This window comes from Castanea sativa, chromosome 4, assembly GCF_040712315.1.
Source record: "Castanea sativa cultivar Marrone di Chiusa Pesio chromosome 4, ASM4071231v1".
In the NCBI taxonomy this organism is placed as follows: Eukaryota; Viridiplantae; Streptophyta; class Magnoliopsida; order Fagales; family Fagaceae; genus Castanea; species Castanea sativa.
This window is the reverse complement of record NC_134016.1, coordinates 32,288,658-32,303,793: the sequence shown is the minus strand read 5'-3', so window position 1 is coordinate 32,303,793 and position 15,136 is coordinate 32,288,658. Positions and strand designations below refer to the sequence as shown.

The 15,136-nt window shown below is 36.1% G+C and overlaps 2 protein-coding genes and 1 pseudogene across 4 annotated transcripts; 1 reads left to right on the top strand and 2 right to left on the bottom strand.

The window, feature by feature from the left end:
- Positions 1 to 1,345: 1,345 nt before the first annotated feature.
- On the bottom strand, positions 1,346 to 4,801 carry LOC142630242 (calcium sensing receptor, chloroplastic). 2 transcript variants are annotated; one of them, XM_075804221.1, is made up of 6 exons: positions 4,430 to 4,801; positions 3,803 to 4,048; positions 2,715 to 2,907; positions 2,406 to 2,547; positions 1,889 to 2,020; positions 1,346 to 1,726 (listed from the first exon to the last, which is right to left on the bottom strand). In XM_075804221.1, the coding sequence occupies exons 1-6, from the start codon at positions 4,655 to 4,657 to the stop codon at positions 1,486 to 1,488; spliced, it is 1,182 nt and encodes a 393-aa protein (XP_075660336.1). In that variant the 5' UTR covers positions 4,658 to 4,801; the 3' UTR covers positions 1,346 to 1,485. The 2 variants fall into 2 exon arrangements, with proteins under 2 accessions (XP_075660336.1, XP_075660335.1); XM_075804220.1 differs by having other exon boundaries at positions 3,803 to 4,027; positions 4,430 to 4,782.
- A 4,235-nt stretch (positions 4,802 to 9,036) lies between these two features.
- On the top strand, positions 9,037 to 13,769 carry LOC142630239 (uncharacterized). Of its 2 annotated transcripts, XM_075804216.1 has the most exons (4): positions 9,037 to 11,161; positions 11,250 to 11,366; positions 11,709 to 11,776; positions 11,857 to 13,769. In XM_075804216.1, exon 1 carries the CDS (start codon positions 9,180 to 9,182, stop codon positions 11,151 to 11,153), a length of 1,974 nt encoding a protein of 657 aa, XP_075660331.1. In that variant the 5' UTR covers positions 9,037 to 9,179; the 3' UTR covers positions 11,154 to 11,161; positions 11,250 to 11,366; positions 11,709 to 11,776; positions 11,857 to 13,769. The 2 variants fall into 2 exon arrangements, with proteins under 2 accessions (XP_075660331.1, XP_075660330.1); XM_075804215.1 differs by having other exon boundaries at positions 11,709 to 13,769.
- On the bottom strand, positions 12,444 to 13,633 carry LOC142632731 (cationic amino acid transporter 5-like; annotated as a pseudogene).
- Positions 13,770 to 15,136: the final 1,367 nt, after the last annotated feature.

Below are 15,136 nucleotides of genomic sequence, written 5' to 3'. Positions count from 1 at the left end.
TTACTATCTAGCACCATTGGTCAATTCTTTGCCTTCACAATAAGGGCCGGTAGCAAGTGTGATGCAGCAGTGGGAAGACAGATTAATTATATTTTATTTGATTTTATATATCAATGGCAATTTTGTAATTTTATAATATATTGGAATGGGTTATGATTTTCTTTTGGGTTTTATTTTAAGTTTTGTTATTTAGTTAAGTTTAGTAGTAAAAGCCTAAGGAGTCCAATTCCAAGTCTCGTTAGGTTTTAAGAAATCCTAGTTCAACTAGGATTATGTATTAGTCTTCTATTTAAAAAATTGTAGTACTTTTCTATTAAGGTGGTTAATAAATGTTTTCAGAATTCAAAAGTTATGATTTTTTTTTTTTAATGGTTTGTGTGATGCAACGTTCTCCAAGGTGTGATACCAAGGAATCGTAGGTGTGATGCTCAAGAAATCTAGGTGTGATTCCTAAAATTTATCTATTTTATTTAATTTTAATGTTCATGATTACTGTTCATAGCAACCCAAATTTTGATTTTCACCTTTGTTTTCATTCCCAAACCCTATTAATCCTTGTCCCCTTTGGAAACCCTCTAATTCCTATTATTTTCTAGCATATTCCCCACCAAAACCTAACCCTAATTCTTCAAAACCCAAGTTATACCAGATCTGCCCCTAGTGTTCTAAACCAGGTTTTGTTGTTCCCCTTTGTCCTACGTCAAGGTTTTTAAGTATTGATGTGAAAATTGTGATTTAAAAAATGTTGAAAAATACGAGTTTAAAGTATTCATAATGCAAAAAATGTATTTGGTACCATATTTCAAATAACATATTTTAATATGTGAAAAAACATAATTGTGTATTTAGTGAGTGTTTTTTTATTATTTTAAAGTGATGATTGCATAGTAAAATAATACTATTTTATTTAAGGAGAGATAAAATGAAAGAAAAGAAGAAGAAGAAGAAGAAAGAAGATCCAAGAGGTGGGCTCCAAGGAGAAAAAGAAAGAAAGAAAAAACAAAAAGAGTTTGGTCTTGTTAATGGACTCCATGATATTCAACTTACTTACAAAACGACCATTAAGCAACGCTACTTGAAGACTAAAAACCGGTTTGGATGAGTTTTTAAAATAGATGTTTTAAACACCTTAATTTGAGAATTGTAACTCAAACACCCATAATAAAATATCGCTAACAAATGTTTTTTTTTTTTTTGGCCTACAGTTTTCAGTGTTTAAGCACCTAAGTAGGGTATTCCAGAATGTTTGTGCTTGTTCTAAGTTTTCTCCATGCCATTATATTGTAAACTGTTCAAACCATATGCTCAGAACAAACTAGAAAAACCATATGCTCAGAACAAACTAGAAAAAGGCCAATTGATTAACTTGGCATTGCTCAAAGAATCACAGGAATCAGTCTGGAGGGCTCTAACCTAAACCATTTATGCACATCAGAAGCATTTATAACCCAGAGCAGGTTAAGAAAGGAAACAAAAGTGAAATTGTCACTCAGCCCCGGGAAGTAATTTTTGCCCACTTGAGCTGATTGTACCAAAACGTCTGACTGCAGCAGGGATGATTCGGGATGGTGAGATGACCTCCACAAAGGAGAAATTATACGAATCTGTTCCTAACCGACTCTGTAACCATCCCCTACTTCCAGAAAATCCATCAATTACAGTCCAGCAGTTCTTAAAGCCAAGGCTTGTTAGTGCTCTAGCAACCAATTTTGCTGAGTCCGAGTACCTGAATATGTTGAAAATTGAACATTAATGTAATGACTTCATGCAACTTTGCAAAGAGGGGAGGGGGAACAGGACGTCCATCTGACTAAAATTCAAATGCTGAATCTGGTAATGCACTGCTACATATAGCTTTATAAGAGATATGCAATGAGGAAGAACTCACGAGTCCATGATCACAATGTTGGAGCCTTTGTTAATTTTCTTGAGATATGAAATCTTCAAAGCAGCTATTTCTGCTTCCACTTTCTTTGCATTTCTGACAAGGCCTTTTAACTTGCTTGGCAATTCTTCCAAACTGAAACATTAAAAACAATAATAGAGACTTAAAGGTGACCAACAGATGGAGGTGGCTTAACCTTATTGTACAGGAAAGTCCTGAGTGCATATCTTCCATGTTCACATTAAAGACAATAGTAGAGACTTAAAGGTGACCAACACGTGACATGGGATTTTCAATTTTTTTAATGGGAGGAAAAGTGGAGACAAGGATCAAACTCAAACCTCCTTCTCTAATATCATGATAAATTAACAATTGTCCATAAAGCTTAAACTGAAAGAAACTGATGAATTTAACCATTTAACATAATTATAACAGTATAGTCCCTTTTGATATTGTTAATTATTCAATAAGCAAAGAATGGAAGTGAAAATAGATATAATGAAACTATAGGATTACTTACGGAATGGCAATCATCCTGTTCTTAGCACTAGAGGGAAGGCGAGGAATACCAGCTTTGTCCTTGTCCTTCTCCGATCGAATGTCAATCATAAGGTGGTTTTTTGTAGATATTAGATCAAGAGTTTGAGCAGGAGTAAGCTCACCTACAAAGAAACAGAATCATCAAAATCTTAGATCCATTACATAGCACTAACTTGGTGCGACATAAATTCAGAAGGATTAGACTAGAAGAAACTCATAAAGCCCAATTCACCATGTTCCAAACTTCTAGGTGTAAACAAAGTGACTGTATATCAAACAATGAACTCACCTTTATAACCACGAAGGTTATATGAGATGACAGACCAAATGGGAGGAAGGAGGAGGTACACAAGAAATAATGCTCCAGCAGTTCCTACAATCACAATAGGGTCTGATGACGAGATGGTGTCAACAGCTGAGGAAGCTATAGGCCTGGCTTCTTCAATTACCTTTGTGGTCTTCTGTGCTGCATCTGCAACTGTCTGCAAACAAAGAGATAATTTGTTTTATGACCATGCAAGCAAATAGTTAAACATGATCACAGCTACATCCATATCAAAATATCTCCCAAAATGTAAGTGTTACTTTAAATAAAATAATACAAGGCGTATGTAGACCTTAAAATAACTTATTAACTCAATGGCGCTATACATATGAATCGAATACGTAAGTTAGTTGTCCAATATGAGACATCACCAAAGACAACTAACATAAAATGGACACAAGTTAATTTATCAAAGTCATAAAATGTGCATTCCTTCAAAGAAAAAAAAGAATGTTAAGGATAACATATTGAACAATTTTAATGCTTCGAGGAGCAAGTAGCCTCATTTCAGAACCCATGCTACTAAACTCATGGGCTAATCCAGTTTCCAAATCACTCAATGAAATTTGAACCTGTTCAAACTACTTTAATGAAGTATTCAATGAAAACAAGCAAAAATTCCAAGCCAATTGATTGCTTTATAAGAATCAATTCTGATAAATGTTAAAATCAAGAGAACTGATGAGGCCAGGATTGTCACAGTACAACCCTTCATTACAATATATTGTATTCCTCATCAAGACAAATTTATAAAAAAATTATCATGCAACTAAATGCATCTCACCCATCATTGTACAAACCATCCGTTTAAAGAACCAAATCAATATTCCACAACATTCATTGTAAAAACTAGTCATTTTAAGAACAAGAGCAAATATTCTTAAGAATTCAAGCAGCTTATTAGAGTTAACATTCTTTGTATGCCAATGCCAAGCAGTATATGCACTGCTATAAACGCATGGTGTGCAAATCTCATAAGCTACAACAACAAAAGCACAATGCATAATTGACGAAAAATACATTTGAATAATAATAAAAGAGAAAAAGGAAACCTTAGCAGCACTGAGAACAGGCTGTGTGTCAAAGCCAGAGCTTTGAATTGCTTCTTGGGCCTTCTTTGAAGCCTCAGAAATCGCCGGGGAAACTATCTTCAAAGCCTGTTCTCCTGTCTGTTTTACAATTGGCACTGCTGCTTCGATGCTTGGCTTCAAAACATTCCCCACACCTTCAAGAACACTCTTTGTAGTATCGAAGAAACTCGAACCCACTTCCTGAACCTGATCAATTGTTTTCTCCGCCTATTAATTCAGAAAACACAATCAATTTCAAGAAATGGGCACGAACTCATATTTGAAGAGAACTACCTAAGCTTCAATCCACAAAATTTTTTCGAAACACTTTCCATTCTTCTGAAGTTAATAAATTGCTTTTTTTTCTGCTCTCATCTCATAAGTAAGAAAAGTACTCTTAACACCATTTTTGATCAGTGGGTATTGATGAAAATAGAATAAAAACAACTTAATAGTCCTCTAATAAGCGTTTTGAAAGTAATTTGTCCATGCTTTCTAGCATTCAAAACGGGTACTTCCAATACACTCACCAAAGAATGCCATATAAAGATGCAAACTTGGTGAGAATTTACTTCAGCAAGAACATGAAAGAAAGTTAGGCGAACTTACTTCAGTGATAGAAGAGACTATCTGATCCTTGGAGAGGCTGAGAGCCTTTGCCTCATGGGGAGCAGTAAATAGAGCCAACAGAGATATGGTGGTTGATGTTGGTAAAGATACAGAGGTGGGTCTGAATTGTGCTCTGGAAGAAGCTCGGGGTGTAGAAGATAGCGAGGAAGTTGTGGGACGGGAAAGCCTGGGAGTGGCTGAAGCTCGGATAGCCAACTCCATAGCCATTTGTGATTTGTGCACCGCTAATTCACAGTCGGAGGGTGTACTTGAGTGTGTTTGCCTGAAGATTGTGTGATGAGAAATAAGTGGAGGAAAACTGGTTACTTTGGCAAATATTAACAAACCAGTAACTTTCTTCTTTGGTCTTTGTAGTCTAATGTGGCTCGCATGTTCACTTGACTTGAGCCACTCACTTCAGCCCATGTGGCAGGGGTTGCTTTTGTCTCAACAAGAGGTTTTTAAAAAGAAAAAAATTCCTGAATAATGACATCATTACCAAAACCAAACAAGAGTTGCAGACTAGATTCAAAGCCCAGTACCTTCAAAAGAGAAGGGACCAACGAGATTTGAGCTGCGTTTGGTTGGGTGTAAAATATTTTTTGAGTGTAAAATAATTTTAGGTGAAAATATTTTTAGGTGTTTGGTGGCATTTTAAAAAATACTTTGAAAAATATTTTCAAGTGTTTGGTAACATTCTGAAAATGCAAATTTTTTACTGATTTTTCACATTTTTTCAACCATTTTCTCACATTCCAAACAAATTTTATAATGTAACATTACAATCCATCAACTTCTAAACAAACAAAAATCAAATAAAACACCATGGCCAAATCATTCGGTCAAACTGAGAGAGGGAGGTGAGACAGGGAGGAGGAAGAGTGAGATCGGTGGGCTACCGATCTCGCCGGCGCGATCACGCGCGTCGATCTCGCCCAGCGCGAGCTCGACAGTGGGCCTTTGGGTTGAGGACGGCGTGATCTTAGCTTCACCGGCGTGATCAGACCGATTCAGCGATCTCCCTCTAGCTCTCTCTCTCTTTTCTGGTGTGGGTCGTTGCTCTCTCCCTCTCCTTGTTTGTTTTCCAACGAAAAACTCTATTTGAAGGTAAAATAGACATGGAAAATGTTTTACGGGTGGGGAGGGATTATTTTACGGTCAATGAATCTGATTTTTCGTTTGACCAAAATTTCAAGTGTTGCCAAACACCCGCAAACGCGTAAAACATTTTTTGAAAGTGATTTTCTATCGAACCAAACGCAGCCTTGGCCAACAAAAGAATTTTGTAGAGCCCCATGGTCCCAACAGATATGGGGACTTTATTGGCAGCCCCTGGTAAACAACAAAAACTACAAAAATCAAAGTTTTGTAGTTGAGATGACTTAAGGCTGCATAAGTAACAATTATCACAATATTTTTCATAATAGTTGACATTTTGTAGATGAGATGACTTAATGATGTTAACCAACTATTAACATCGTTTTGTCATCTACCATTTACAATTTATCACTTTGATATTTGTTTATGAAAATTGTTATGACTCTAGAGGTATTTGTCTAACAAGATTAAAGGCAAAGTTCTGCGTACCTCATTTTTTTAGGTTGTATTCTAAGTCAAGGGACATAAAGAATTAATATTTCCTTAAGATTTGTGAGTAAGTTAGAAGAAAAGGGAAATTAAAAAGAAGATGTAATTAGGACCTCGCCAACCACCTTCTTACTTGTTTGGTTTGCCTATAATCACTGGATGTCTACCAAGCGAGTCAATTTTGTACCAGAAGCCATTTCGGTTTAGTCAAGAGAACGATATATTTCGATATTGGTAAATACCGATGTACCGTTTCGAGATTACCGTTATACATATAAAATCCTATATATATATATATATATTGTTGAATTTAAATTCTATGTCTTTAAGTATATTTAGGCCTAATTCATCATTATCTTTATCCTTCTACAATGGCCTAATCCATTACAAATAAATCTAAATTATCTAATCATTATATTTATAAAAAAAAAAATTCAAACAAGTGTAAAAGGTCTAACGTCCCACCTAACTCTCACGTGAATTATAAATAGAATTCAATTCCTTAGTTTTACCACAACCACATGTTATTTTCAAAAAGAATAAACACATCCCACATGTTTTGAAAATGCACTAAGAAGCCAAATGCTCAAAACTAAAAAGTCTGGTCTTTGGTGTTCGTGAGTGGAGAAGAGGAGAAGACAAAAAAAAAAAAAAAGTAAGAACAAGAGATGCAAATTATCAGAATGAGGCCATGATGCAGAGGTAGGCTTTACCGGAATTTCGTCGTTGTCTCAATGTCACGGATCTATAGGTTTTTGCAAGCAAAAATTAGTTTCAAAGAGGCAATACCTGTTCTTAAATGATTTCGGCCAGAATGACCAAAATGCCCCGAAATGGCCGAAATCACCCGAAACAGTCCGGCATAAAAACTGTTACTAAATGGGAGGGTCACCTGTACCAATTTGGTCGCCGAAACAAGATATTTTGACCGTACTAGCCAGTACAGTACTAAATCGTCTCCCTTGATGTCTACACCCAGTTACAAACCGAATAAGAAGACTAAACGGTCATGTGTTATGAAGAGAGGAACAAAAATTGGGAGGACACCGTTTGGGGTGTTTTTGGTTGTGGTGTTTCAATTTCCAATCAAATGCATTGAGACATAACATTATGGGGAAGAGTTTCACAGAAGATAAAACGTGAACCACATATTATTATTATTTTTTAAGAGAGAGAAAAGTAAGTAATTTTATTAATGAACTAAATTCAATTGAAATACATCATTTAATCACTGGCTCGCTCTTGTACCCAAACAACAATATCTGTTCGGCTAGCGAAGGCATGGGCAAGCATGTTACCGCCCTCTTTACATGCTGGAAACTAGAGCTATGTAAAGTGGAGCATAGTCTATCAAATGACCAAACAAAGTGAGATTTGCTCCCCGGTTATTTATGGCCTGAAAAACCCAAAGGCTATCCCCTTCAAACACAACCTAGAAGAGGCTTAACTCTATGGGCAAAAGTGATTGCACGACTGCAGGCCAAAGCCTTAGCAAGTTCCACCGAATGAGGCACTAGAATCTTTTGACTTAGAGCAGCAATAAGATTACTAGTAAAATCACGAACAGCAACTCCTATACCAGCCATTCCGATATTTTCAAAGAAAGTAGCATAAAATTTAGCCTTGTACAAACCTTCTCATGGGGGAATCCATGGAACCGGGTTTGATCTCACGACCGCTTGAGGAGGCTTCTTATGAATGTCAAAATATTCCAGCACCAATGACAATATCTCATTCTCACTTCTCAGAAACTTACTTTAATTGTCAAATTAATTCATCACTTTGTCAAAATGAGGCAATCAATCCTTCGGCCTAATTCTATTAGCAAATGAATTCGTTTTAATATTTCTCCAGTATTATTTTTTTGAATGACACTCGTCTAACAATAACATCTATTAAAATTTAAATGGCACATCTCATCAAACCCAAACCTTATTGGTAGGTCTTAAGGTTGTCGAGTTTATAATGAGATTTTTTTAAAGATTTTCTAATATTAATTGATTATTGTTCTTTATAAATAATAATAATGTAAGTCAAAATATAAGTGTAGTATATCCCATAAGGAAATTTATTAGATAATTTGAGAGCAGACTCTCTCCCTCTCACATTAGGGTAAGCCCCATGGTGGGTGGGATTCATCTTTATGTGAGAGAAAGGAAGTATACTTCTGGAGTACACAATAATAACCCCATAACATAAAGTATTACCATGTTGAAAAGAATAAAACAATAAGTGTCCATAAGAATTATTACTATCGTGTTAGTGGTAATTGATCTCATGACTAAAGGTTTACTGTAAAACAATAAAATGACCGCATGGAGCATACATGATTGTTAGATAAATTGATGATTATTTTTTGTTTTTCTCTAATTATTTTGTTTTGTTTTTCTTTTTTAATCCGAATTTATTAACAAACAAGAACAGTAACATCCTTCCACAATTTTTTTTTGGTGCTGAATAGCATCCTTCCTCAATTGTTCAAAAACCCCAAGAGAAACGTAATACTTATTACAAGATCCAAAATACCTATATATATATCAGCAAATTTATTAATGATATGGGCAATACAATTAGCATCTCTCTTAATCGAGCTAAATAAATACTAATAAAATAACTGCTAAGCTTTAACACATTACTCAGTGTTTGCCTCAATTTTCTTCAAAATTTAATAAACTAGTCATTTTGAAAATAAAGTAAACCAAATTTTAGCTTTTTGTCACATATTTAGTATAAAAACTATAATTTTATTTATTTTTATTTTTATTTTTAATTTTATAAACACTATACAAAATACAAACCATTCACCCATTATTTTGTATTTAATTATTCAATGCATAAATTATAAATATAATCTATAATTTTTTTTTAAATTTTTTAAAGTTTTTATTATTTTTAAAAGAGGACTAAATGGGCATATACCCAACTCCATCAACGAACCCTTCACCATCTTCACCAATAGGGTTCAAATTCGGCTTCAAAAAACGCACGCTTGAAGGTTGCAATCTCCGACCACCCATCCACAGGGACTCGGTCAGTGTCCGAGCTTGCTCTGACTCGGCCGCAGCTCCATACACAGCTGACTCATGTTAGCAACGTTTAGAAGGAATCGCCATTTTCAAGCTCCATAGAAAACTCAGCTTCTCAATCCAATACCCAATACCCAATGCCAAAATGCTCAACTTTTCACACAAAGCTCCTCACAAACTCACTCCACAAAGCTCTCCCAACAAGCAGTAGTAAGTTCTCTATTCCTTCACTTCATTTTCGTTTCTCAGTTCTCGCTATTCCATCACCCAAAACCCCAGATGAAACCAATGCTCAAACTGAGCCCCCATTAGCTAATGAGATTTTTAAGTCAAGTCCCCATATGGGTTCTTACAAATTGGGTGATTCCACTTTCTATTCGCTTATTCATAACTATGCTGATTCTGGTGATTTTAGCTCATTAGACAAGGTTTTAGATCGAATGAAACGGGAAAACCGGAAGTTTATTGAGAAAAGCTTTGTTGTTATGTTTAGAGCTTATGGGAAAGCCCATTTACCCGAAAAAGCTGTTGAATTGTTTGATAGGATGGTGGATGAGTTTCGATGTAGGAGGACTGTGATATCGTTTAATTCAGTTCTTAATGTTATTATACAAGAAGGGTGTTTTTCTCAGGCATTGGAGTTTTATTCGCGTGTTATGGGTAGTAAGAATGCTAGTATTTCCCCAAATTTGCTTACTTTTAATCTGGTTATTAAGGCTTTGTGTAAGTTGGGATTGGTTGATAGAGCGATTGAGATGTTTAGAGAAATGCCAGATAGGAAATGCACGCCTGACGTGTTCACGTATGGTACATTGATGGATGGGTTGTGTAGGGAGAATAGGATTGATGAGGCCGTTTTGCTGTTGGATGAGATGCAAATTGAGGGGTGTTTACCGAGTGCTCCTACGTTTAATGTTTTGATCAATGCTATGAGCAAGAAGGGTGACTTGGCACGCGCAGCAAAGCTTGTGGATAATATGTTTCTCAAAGGATGTGTTCCTAATGAAGTGACCTTTAACACCCTTATCCATGGTTTGTGTTTGAAGGGTAAGTTGGAGAAGGCAGTTAGTCTTTTGGATCGAATGGTGTCGAGTAAATGCGTGCCTAATGATGTCACATATGGCACACTCATTAATGGGCTTGTCAAGCAAGGAAGAGCTCTTGATGGAGCTCGTGTGCTGATTTCTATGGAGGAGAGAGGGCATCGTGCAAATGAGTATGTTTATTCAGCGCTAGTTAGCGGGTTTTTTAGGGAGGGAAAGATTGAAGAGGCAATGAAATTGTGGAAGGAGATGAAGGAAAAGGGACGTAAACCCAATACTGTTGTTTACAGTGCTCTTATAGATGGTCTATGCCGAGAAGGAAAGCTGGTTGAAGCAAAGGAAGCTCTGTCTGAGATGGTGAATGAGGGTTGTGTGCCCAATGCTTTCACTTATTGTTCCTTAATGAAGGGTTTCTTTCAGATGGGCGATAGTAACAGTGCTATTCATGTGTGGAATGAGATGTCAAACAATAATTGTACCCGTAATGAGGTTTGCTACAGCATACTAATTCATGGCTTGTGTGTGGATGGGAAGCTTCGTGAGGCATTGATGGTGTGGAACCAGATGCTGGGCAAGGGATTTAAACCTGATGTTGTGGCTTACAGTTCAATAATTCATGGCCTTTGCAATGCTGGCTTGATAGAGCAGGGTCTGAAACTTTTCAATGAAATGCTTTTTCTGGAGGCTAAATCTCAACCAGATGTGATCACTTATAATTTAATTCTCAGTGCTTTGTGCAAGCAGAGTAGCATCTCCCGTGCCATTGATCTTTTAAACAGTATGCTAGATCGGGGTTGTGATCCTGACTTAGTTACATGTGATATTTTCTTGAGAACTTTAAGAGAGAAGGTACACCCACCTCAAGATGGAAGGGAATTCTTAGATGGGCTTGTGGTCCGGCTATTTAAGCGGCAGAGAGTTGTAGGTGCTTCTAGAATTGTAGAGGTGATGTTGCAAAAGTATTTGCCTCCAAAAGCGTCTACTTGGGCAAAAGTTGTTCAAGAGCTTTGCAAACCTAAGAAAATTCAAGTTGGCATTGACAAGTGTTGGAGCAACCTATACTGCTGATTTCTTAAGTAAGTTTTTATTTATTTTTATTATCTGTCTTACCCTTCAAATCTTAGTTAGACTGTTGACTACATCCACTTCTTGACCCTTAATCAGGTCCTCAAACCATATCAGACTTGAGACTGAAACTATATCAGACAATAACGTACTATGCTTTTGACAAACCTGATGATTATTGTTCTCAACTAATCTGAAACCGGGAATCCTAATCAGGTACAAAGGGCTTCTTGGGCATAACATAATATGGTCTCTGATTTATTTTGTTATTGTGTTCATATTCTTTTTCATTTTCTTTCTTGTGATAGAATTATAGTCACTAATTTTGTGGAGTATATCGTAATTAGATTTTTCTGCATTAGATATTGTGTGATTCACTCTCATTATTCACACAGTTTATTTTGATCAGTAAGTCACCAGTATTCAATTTTAGAATTAATTGATCAACTTTGATATTCAATTAGTTATGCTTCTTCATTTCAGTGTTATGTAGCTATATCTTATTAATCATTGTCACATGAGCATAATTCTAGCTGGACTTCCGATTACTAATTTCAGACACTTGGAGCATCCTAATATGGAAACAAGTGGGAAGGAGATCTTATTAAGGATTGGGAGACTGAAAGGTAAAGAAGTATAGTGATCTCAGGCCCTGCGCTTTGCTTGATGTTACTAACATGGCACCATCAACTTTCATGAATTTCAGCTTCTCTTGCTGACGGGCCATATCACAAGTTGCATAGTGATCAAAGAATACATCCTATATTAGCATTACAAGGCTGCAGGTTCCAAATCTGATAAATGCCTTAGAACTTAAAGATCCCATGAGAAAGATATTTATTGCAATTGACAAGGATGGAAACCGGGGAGCAGGTGGAATCCCACAAAGCTTTGGCGTACTCTGTTGAGGAAAAAACATTGAAATTCCTGCAGTTCCCAAGAACCTAAGAGGAACGGTAACGGTGTATCCAAGCCAACCATTGTTCTTTAGTTGCCATTGAGGAGGCAATAAACATCAACAAGAAGATAACTATCTTCAGGAGGTTAATTTGCAGGGTGATTTCTCTCACATAGTATCTTCTCACAAGAAGTGCAACAGCCATCATCATAAGGATAAAGAGTGTTCTTACCGATAACAGGCCTGCCAAGACATCCATGCCTGAAAAGAAAAAAATAGAGGCACTTGAGATAGTAAACAAGACAAGAGTGTAGCACTTATGGGCTTCCTGTCTTTGGTTGGACAAACAAATGATGCTCGAATCAAATGAAAATTATGGAATACTAGCATCATCTTCATCTCGTCCAATATGAGTATTGTGCCTGTCCTGGTGTCCCTACCCGAAGAACAGTTGTCATCCCCTTTTGGGCAGCAAGGGCTACCAGATACTTTGCCCATTTCATGCCACACTCTGAAATGCTACAGAGTATGCTTTATTTGGGTGTTTCTGTATATTTCTGCATCGTAACTGTTGAAAGTGCCATTAAGCAATATGTCACCATAATGATGGACATTGATCCAAGCAATCTTAATGGTCTGTCTTGGGATGGATTGTTGGTTTCGTCAGCCATGGTGGCAGTATTGTCAAATTTACCATAAGCAAAGAAGACAATTACAGCAGCCAGAAATATTTCTTTAGCTCCGTAAGTCAAAAGAGTGTCAAATTTGACATTTTGGCTAGGGCAAATGCTGCAATCATCACAAATAAAATTGCTAAAGTATTAACTGCCGATGCTATCCAATTGAAGTATGAAGTTTTCTTTTGCTGATCATTGCAATTGTTGAAGATATTGCAAGGACAGCGATAGCTATTAGGTCCAGGAGATTAAACCCATTGCAGAGGTCTTTGTGAATGCTTAATGAGTCAGTGTGGTGGTTCACTGGAGTCATAAAGTAAGACACCCATGCTCTGGCAGCTGCTGCAGTTCCGACATTGCTCTCAAGATGTTTCCTGGTGTTATGAAAGCAATTATTTCCTCAACGGAGATGGTTCAAACATATGAAATCGGACATTCTTCAGATGTCACAGCTTCTTATTACTTATGTAATCCCAAATATCTGAGTTACCTAAATGAATCCTTAAGTAAGCAAATGACCTTCCTGCTACTGGCATTTCTGCTACAAATTCTGTGTAGCAGAAGACAGCATTGCTGCAGCTCCAGAAGCAACATAGGAAGAATCACTGGCTGGGGCCAGTGAGTACAAAGATGCCTACACCACTGACTGCACCAAATCTGAAACAGGTGTGATCGCACCAGGTCAGGCATTGTTTCATATCATTCTCGGTTTGTTCATGAGTTCTCTGATCTCTTCAGCATCATTTGATCTGGTTATGAGATGATGATCAAAGGCAAGTTTGTATATGATAGCACAGGCTGATAGGTGTCCCATTTTGAAAGGATTCCTCTCGGAAGACATCATGTGTGCCCAATTTCCAATAATGTCTTGGTTGGACGTCATCACCCAATTCTCCGATGGAATCCATGTTAATGTATTCCCTTTATTCTTTACTAACACTACACACTGACAAAAAAAGATAGGAAGATTGGTTCAGATAAAGCTTCAATGTCTTATAGATATTTTTCCTTCGATAATTAAAATGAAGCTAAAGGTTATGTCTCCATGCACAATGGTTGACTTGAAATTGACAATCATGACAAAACAGGATCTTGTTTTCTTTATTGTGGTGGGTTATTGAAGTATATTTGCAAAAAGAAATGGCAGAGAAGGTGCACAGCTTTAGAAAAAACTCTAATTGGACTCATAGAAAGGCCACTGATTTGGTTGAATACTAAAACAAACGTGTGAGATTCCAATGGTTGTGTTCTAAACCACTAATATCCTCGTCATTTGAAAGATGCAAAATTCAACTGTTTCTCTTCAAATGAGAAATATTTTATATTCGAGATACACTTAATATAAAACCTAGTACGGAACAGGGACATCATTTTAAAGACGCTAGCAAAAGCCCCTAATAGTATTTGTATTTTGAACGAATCCAAGTTAATAAACTAGAATAACCAATTGAACAAAAGATCAACCATATGCTCAATCCCTAAGTTGATAATATTTTTGAATAATTATGCATGAACCTTTCATTACAATACATTGCATCCAACCAAGATTTGTCCATCACAAGATGACACTGCTGCCTGCGTCAACTTGCTTGTTGGTTTTATTTTTCCCATACCTAGTTCACTTGCTTTGTGTTAAGTCAAGACAGATATGAGTAAATCAACACAAACCCCACACAAAATATTCTACTTCTATTAACTATATAAAAAGCGGCTATGCCGCAGCTACAGTGTTTTGCCACTGTTCATACAACATTTTGCACTGTGCAGCACTGTAGCTGCAACAAGGCTTTGGCTTTGGTTCAGTGAGTTTTTTTTTTTATTTTTTTATTCAACCCTTTTGTTTATTCCACTGGCACTGTAGCTACAGTGTTTTTTTTTTTTTTTTTTTCAGTAATCTGTTTGTGTTTTTTTCCTTTTAAATATTGATGTAAGCTGACATTTATATTGTTATACTGACACAATAAATTTCACAATATTTTCACAATTATTGGCATATCAATTTCTTACAAGTCGAAATAAAATAATAAAATAAAATATGAGATTAGTTTTATTTTTTTCAGTAATCAGTTTGTGTTTTTTTTTTCCTTTTAAATATTGATGTAAGCGGTCATTTATATTGTTATACTGACACAACAAATTTCACAATATTTTCACATTTATTGACTTGTTAATTTCTTACAAGTCTAAATAAAATAATAAAATATGAGACTGTAGCCAACCATAATTGAAAATAAATGTTTTAAAAAATGTTACAACACTTATTGTTATCACAAAACACTGTAGCACTGTAGCTGCAACAGTCCTTTGGTTTAGTTTTCACAATTATTGATGTGTCAATTTCTTACAAGTCGAAATAAAATAATAAAATAAAAATTAGTGTCCATTTGAAGCTTTTTCATGTTTGCTTATTT

Bases quoted from the DNA above. Each gene is read 5' to 3' on its own strand.
- LOC142630242 (XM_075804221.1), bottom strand. From the start codon at position 4,657: ATGGCTATGGAGTTGGCTATCCGAGCTTCAGCCACTCCCAGGCTTTCC. The intron at 2,021-2,405 runs GTAAGTAATCCT...TTAATGTTTCAG, and splicing joins AACAGGATGATTGCCATTCC to TTTGGAAGAATTGCCAAGCA. The intron at 1,727-1,888 runs GTGAGTTCTTCC...CAACATATTCAG, and splicing joins AACATTGTGATCATGGACTC to GTACTCGGACTCAGCAAAAT.
- LOC142630239 (XM_075804216.1), top strand. From the start codon at position 9,180: ATGCCAAAATGCTCAACTTTTCACACAAAGCTCCTCACAAACTCACTC.